Here is a 7,068-nt window from a genome sequence, read left to right on the forward strand (position 1 = left end):
TCGTCATGTATGACCTTCAACCACTTTTCTTTGTCTGTACCTTCAAGTGCCTCTTGATAGTACATAGGTTCTCCACCATCCGATAGTAGCACGTACGTATGTGGTGGATACCTGGTTGAAGCTAGTATCTCTTTGTTTGACCTTCTTGCCCCATCTGCTGGTGCCTCAGGAGGATGCACTTCTGCTTACTCTAGTGGTGGTTCATGCATTTCATCTGCATCTTCTATACCAATAGGTTCTATCCCATCATGAGCAATAGGATTCTCATCATGAGCTTCAAACTCATGGTTCTCTCGTGCATTCTCAATGCCTTACGCGACGCTCCACGGTAGGAACTTCGGTTACGAATCAACAAGATCATTGGTGAAAGCCTCGTAAATTCTCACCCTCCTTAAAGTCCGCTATGGTTTGGTCTTCCAAGAACACAACATCTCGACTTCGGATTACCTTCTTGTTAATCGGATCATAGAGTTTGTAACCAAACTTTTCATCTCCATAACCCAGAAAAATGCACTGCTTGGCTTTGTCATCAAGCTTAGATCTCTTATCCTTCGGAATATGCACAAATGCCCTGCACCCAAATACCCTCAAGTATCCATAATCAACATCTCTGTCTGACCATACTTTCTCTAGATAATCACTATTCAGAGGCTTTGACGGCGATAGATTGATCACATGCACGGCTGTACGCATTGCTTCTACCCAGTAGGTTCTAGGTAGCTTAGAGTGAGACAACATGCATCTCATCCTCTCTACAATGGTATGGTTCATTCTCTCTGCTATTCCATTCTGTTGCGGTGTCTTGGGAACGGTCTTCATGACTAATCCCATAACTCGCAATAATACTCTTCAAACGGCCCAATATACTCACCCCCATTATCTGAGCGAATACACTTCAACAACTTCCCAGTCTCTCTTTACACCATATTGTGGAATTTCTCAAACACGCCAAGTACTTCATCCTTGGTATTCAGACTATAGGCCCATATCTTTCTTGACATATCATCAATGAAGGTCACGAAGCATGAAGATCCCCCATGGGACTTCACTTTTATAGGACCACATAATTCTGTGTGCACTAGTTCAAGGACATTGTCCTTTCGTGGAGATTCGAATCTTTGAAAGACACCTGCGCTGCTTTCCCAAAGAAGAGTTAGTACATGTATTTAAATGTGTACCTTTAATGTCTGGCAAGGCCTTTTGCTTAGCAAGAACTTCTATCCCTTTTATGCCCATGTGACACAATCTCTTTGTGCCACGCCGAGGAGGAAGCTTCTTCTTCGCGCACAGATTCACTTCTGCTTTACGCAAACTAGTCTGTGTTTTGTAAAAATAGCAAGTTTTCTTCGTTCCCTCTGGCTGCTACAATGGAACCTTTGCTCAGTTTCCATACCCCGTTACCAAACGAGTTTACAAAACCATTGTCATCTAATTTCCCAAAATTTTAAATTAAAGCTTAACCGTATGTTAGGGGACATGTCTTACATCCTTGAGTGTCAAGGTGTAGCCGACATTGGTTTTCTATATGAACATCTCCAATGCCTATAATCTTCGTGGACGCTTTCATCGCTACCCATCCTCACTTCACCATATTCACCACAAATGTAGGTAGTGAAGAATCCCCTGCGATTAATGGCGTGATAGGATGCTCCTGTATCTATCACCCACTCTGTATCCTAACATGAGGTACTAAGACAACACACACCACAATTTGACACAATTCCCACTAGGTCGTCGACTAGTACGGTAGTATCTCTGCTTGTGTTTCCGTTCCTCTACACCATGTCTTCATGTACACAATTATTCTTCTCATCCCTCTTCAGTGTTCTGCACTCATATATGAAGTATCCCTTGGTGGCATAATTGTAACATTGCCTCTCTGCCTTAGGAGTTATAGCTTCACCCCTAGATTTACTTCTATCATCACCTCTAGAACGAGATGGTTTTCTGTATCTACCTTTCCCCCGTTTCTCTGTGACAAGGATCTCTGAGTGTGAGGAGCTTCCTTTTGAACTCCTTCTAGTTTCCTCATTCAACAAAGCCGTGATAGCCATCTCCATAGTAACAATTCTATCCTTGGATGCTCCGTGTAGAGAGACTGCTAATGTCTCCCAACTTTCGGGTAGAGAGCCTAATAGAAATAAAGCCTCAACTTCGTCTCCCAAATCAATCTTCATCAAATGCATCTGATTGATGGGATTTTGTAATTCGTTAAGATGCTCAGACATTGAAGAACCTTCTTGGTACTTCGTGTCGGCAAACTTCTTAACGACCAACACTTTGTTTCCGCCCGACTTCCTCTCATAAAGGTCTTCGAGTTTCTTTCACAAGCCAAAAGTTGTTGTCTCTTGGGATACATGGTGAAAGACATTGTCGTCAATCCACTGTCGAATGTACCAAATTGCTTTTCTGTCAAGCTTGCTCCACTCAGCCGCGGCGACCGTTTCCGGTCTTTCTCCTCCATTCTCAATGGGTTGTGCCAAGCCTTTGCAATAAAGCAAGTCTTCCATCTTAGCTTTCCAAATGGTGTAGTTCTTCCTATTCAGACTTGTCATGCGAGTGTTCACGGAATGGTCCATTTCTACAAGTTATTTAAACTCAAATCTTCTCTCAGGAATTTTGTCAAACACCTTCCGACCAAGATTTGGATAACACCCTAGACTAATCTAATCAAAGCTCTGATACCACTTGTTGGGGTTTATACCAATACCAATCAATTCCCCCACTACACAGATAATTTGTATTTGAACACACTTCAACTCCAGACAAATTCTAAATATCAACTACAACCTATACTAACATGCCCAACTCGCTAAACAACTATTAACAACAAATAATAATGTAAAACAGAATTAAAGCAAACGATAACACAAAGATATACCGTGGTTCGGCCAATGGTGCCTACTTCCACAAGAGCTAGTTCTTTATAAAGTGGAAGGAAGATTACAATCTCTCCTTTCAGTCTCTCACCTTACTAGATCACTTTTATCTCTTTACAGGGTTGTTTCTCTGTAAAGGTTATCTTTCAATCTTGATAGCTTTCAAGATTGGGTTTTCTCTGACTTTTGTGCTGCCTCTCGTGTGTTTGCTGGGTATTAGGTTTTGCCAAAAACTTCCAACTCTTATTGCAAACTCGCGGTCCACAAAATTAGAGTTCTTCTGAAAATAGACTCGAGCGTGGGGTGCGCCTCGAGCAAGCACAAGTCGAGCGCAGGGTGCGCTCACTCTACTGGAAGTCCATCAAGGCACGAGCGCAGGTCGCGCTCCTAACAAGGCAAATCTGAGCGCATGGCGCGCTGAAGCTCCTGGATGTCGAACAAGGCATGGGCACATGCCGTGCCTCGTGGAAGACCAAACTGAGCACAGGGTGCGCTCAACATTCTTCATGCAGGCCGAACTTCAGTTCCTCCTCATGTGAGGGATAACTCCAACAAATATGATCCTTGCCTCCTTGCTAACATTTCATGTGCGAACTGTCTTTCATCCTTTTTATAGTCGTGTAACTTGTTCTTTGAATTGCAGTTTGTAGATTTTTGTGCAGAGATGTTGGCAAATCAAGTTCTGATACTGGTGGTGATCCCATTTTACTAGAATCTCCTACTAACTGTTAGGCGTCCCTAAAAGTAGTTGAATTGATGCTATGTTTTAGGTTTTGGTTGATTTCACTTTTATCTTCAAATTCTGTGATTTGATTCACTGTTGTGTTTGCAGTCTAATAAAGAGCTTAGGAGTATGGATTTTGCTGTTTTTAACCTTGTTAAAAATAGAGTTTTCGCAGAATCCCGCATGATGGTCATGGTTGTGTTTCTAGTTGTTCAGATGACCATTGAATTTCCCTTTAACCATTATCATGCCGGATCAATTGAAATACTAGATTCTCCAAATACATCATCGCCTTGTCCCAAATAATCATGTATGAAACCTTGAACTTTTTTATCTGATTCAGTATTTAACCTAAGTACGCAGGAAAATCTCCAGAAAAGAGAAGGGTTTGATACGCGTCACTGAACTCAAGTGTCTGTTTGGCCATCTGTTAAAACTTAGTTCACGTGGTCATTGATGATAAAATGCTGTGTATTTTGCATCGCCATTCTACTTCTGCACTGTTGATATCATATGATAAATTCCGGCGTCGTGAACTTTATATTGTTGATGGCTCCTTTGCCATTGTATACTGCTGTTTATTTTCCCAACTGAATCAGTAAAATAAAAGCAGTTTTTATATGGTCAAGACATGACAAACTGGCGGCTGAAAAACTTATTAGCTCTGATTATTTGCTTCTCAGAGGATATATGGAGTCCCTTTCTAACTCGCTATCATCTCATTTGAATAAGAGAAGAGCTAGTGGTAAGAGAAAGTTTATGCCGAAATTTGTGTTGCGTTGCAAGTTATAGGGCCCTCCCCTCTGGAGATCCATAACTGTGAAGAGTTCGGCTTGTCCAGACTCCAGTAGCCAGTAAGTGCTACAAAGCTAAGATTCCCTAAACGCTTCGGTCTCTTTGGTTGCCATGTCCGCACGTTTTTTTTTTTTTCTAAAATGATGCATCAAAGGTATTGGATGCATTCCTTCATATAGATCAAACGAAAACGTGTACCACTGTAATATATGGCCCTTTTGGCATGAAATATGTGAAAAGGTAACCACAAACAACCCGACTCTCAAACAATCCTCGCTCTCTACATCAGCAACCCAAATTTTTGCAAGTTTTGAATAGATCGTCCTTAGAGTATGGCCAATGGGTCGTGTACAGCGACGTAGGCTCCACATAGAAGCCACCACGGTTTAACCGAATCTTTTTGCATAATGTGCAAAACCAAATTGTGTTGGCTTCCCATTGGTTTAGTGGGTAGTTAGAAACTTAGAATTGCAAAATTTGTGGAGACCTATTTTTCAAAGTAGTCGGTAGTTGGAATTGATAGACTTTTAAAAATGTGTAAAACTATATTTATTTTTAAACAATCATTTAAACATTTTTAAGGTATCCGCTCATATTAGTCATGAAAGAGGAAACAAAGCAAAAACTAATCAAATTCCTTCATAATAATTCATTACATGGCATAGCAGTAGGTGAAACAAGGGTTCCAGTGTAAGCAAAGACCTGACGACTGCTACCTCTATCCCCAGTTCCTAGAAACCGTATTTCTCTTCTCCGCCCGCTTTTGGGATCATACAAAGCCCAGCTATTGTTGTTAAACACAATCAAAACCTCTCCACACTTGAAAACACACACCGGTCTAAACGCATAAAAGTTTTCCTCGTCTAACGATATCACATATACTTTACTCCAAGACTCCATCACTCCAAATTGCTTTAATATCCATATGTCAATGTGGGAAGGGGAATGCCTGTCAAAGTCGACCGTATAAAGACAACCTCCCAAGGTACCAAAGTGATAACAACGATCATCATGTGCGATCTCTGGAGGTAATGGAGTAAACTGAAACGTCTGATTCCCCAAATCCAAAGAACTGATCCCAACACTATATTGATTGATTTCTTTTCGCGCCAGCCAGTGAAGTGCTCCATCTAAGAGAAAGTAACCCGACGAGTGTGAAGTTACTGGGATAAATGGGACATTTCTTATTATTGTCCACGAAGCCGATCCGAGTGTGCACATCTCAATTTTTAGTTCACACTCGTAATCTTCGCTAGCATCATAGAAATCTCCAAAATCGTCCGGGTATACCTTTGTCATTGCCAAAACCATGTACTCATTAAGAATAGGATTCTGACCAAAAGAAAAAGCATGGATTCCAATCGTATTACAAGTTGGTAGCTGTAAGATTTCTCCAGTAAATGGATTCCAAACATAGAGTTCACCAATCTTCATCGGATCCGTTACAGGACGATGCAAACCGGAATCCCCTAAACAGAGCAACCCATTACAAGAGCCACAAACACCAAATGAACGCAGATGTGGGGGCAGTACTGGAAGAGGCTTCTTTGACTCATCATTACACCCAACATTCTCTATTGTAAAAGATTTCGTGTTATCGATATGATAGGCAATTTCGTCAGTCTCGAGTCTCTTAATATGATTAACGAAGACTAAAATATCAGGATCTCTAAGTTGGGGTGCCCGAGAAAGATGCATAGGAACTAGGTAAGGATTAGAGATTAAAGTGTACCATGATTTGCATACAGATTTGCACCGAATCAGATATCTGATGTGTAGCCTAGAGAATATGTTCAAGGAAATATCTTCTGGGACATTCCATAAACATGCCATCTGATCCATGCAAGAACACGTTGAACCAACTCTCTCTATTGTAAACAACTCAAACCCTTAATGTAAATCTAATCTGGTCAGACAAAAATAAATCCCTTGAGAGAAACTTCTGTATACTTTGTCGATGGATTCAACATAAAAGGATTTCTAATAGTAATGGAATTAAACTTATTTTTTTTAAAAATATGTATTCGACAAAGAAATTGGAGAAACAGAAAGAATAGAAACTTACGTATAGCAAAAGCTGCTGCTCTCTAGCCTCTAGGTCTGAAACTGCTACGATATTTATAGGATAAAACTCTGTTACGATATTTTCCGATGTTTCAGAGATTTGTTTATATATCTCGTGGACTATGTTTTGTCAAAATTTCGGTATATGTCAGCTTTTCCTTTTTGGCAACAAATCAGGTGTCAACCGGGCAAAAAAAATAAAAATAAATTGGGGATGCAGGGATTCAAACCCTGAATTTCAGGTCCTAAAGAGTCGGAGCACAATCAGGCTATGGGCTTATAACATCAGCATGTTTTGTGCAACATCCCCGTTTATTTCCTCTGTATGCTTTAGCCCCCACCCTCCTCCCAGTTCTTTTATTTAGAGGTTTACTAGATTTTGGACCCGGGCATACGCCCGGGATCTATTAAATATTTTGTGTGCTGAAAAGGCTTTATAAAATGTCTCACACAAATTTTCCAATATATTTTTATTGAAAATAAATCGAAATATGTTAATGAAAGCAACCGACATGGTGCATAAGTACTTAGAAATTAAGAGATCAAATTGAGATAGCATCTTCACTTTTATGGTTTAGGATATTAATCCATAATTTTCAAATAAAA

The 7,068-nt window shown here is 40.4% G+C and overlaps 1 protein-coding gene across 1 annotated transcript; it reads right to left on the reverse strand.

Annotated features, from left to right (window-relative positions):
* Positions 1–5,019: 5,019 nt before the first annotated feature.
* LOC147519968 (F-box protein At3g07870-like) lies at positions 5,020–6,498 on the reverse strand. The gene has a single exon (XM_086591487.1). It carries the CDS (start codon positions 6,238–6,240, stop codon positions 5,038–5,040), a length of 1,203 nt encoding a protein of 400 aa, XP_086447613.1. The 5' UTR covers positions 6,241–6,498; the 3' UTR covers positions 5,020–5,037.
* Positions 6,499–7,068: the final 570 nt, after the last annotated feature.

This window comes from Coptis chinensis, chromosome 2 (assembly GCF_015680905.1).
Source record: "Coptis chinensis isolate HL-2020 chromosome 2, ASM1568090v1, whole genome shotgun sequence".
NCBI lineage: Eukaryota > Viridiplantae > Streptophyta > Magnoliopsida > Ranunculales > Ranunculaceae > Coptis > Coptis chinensis.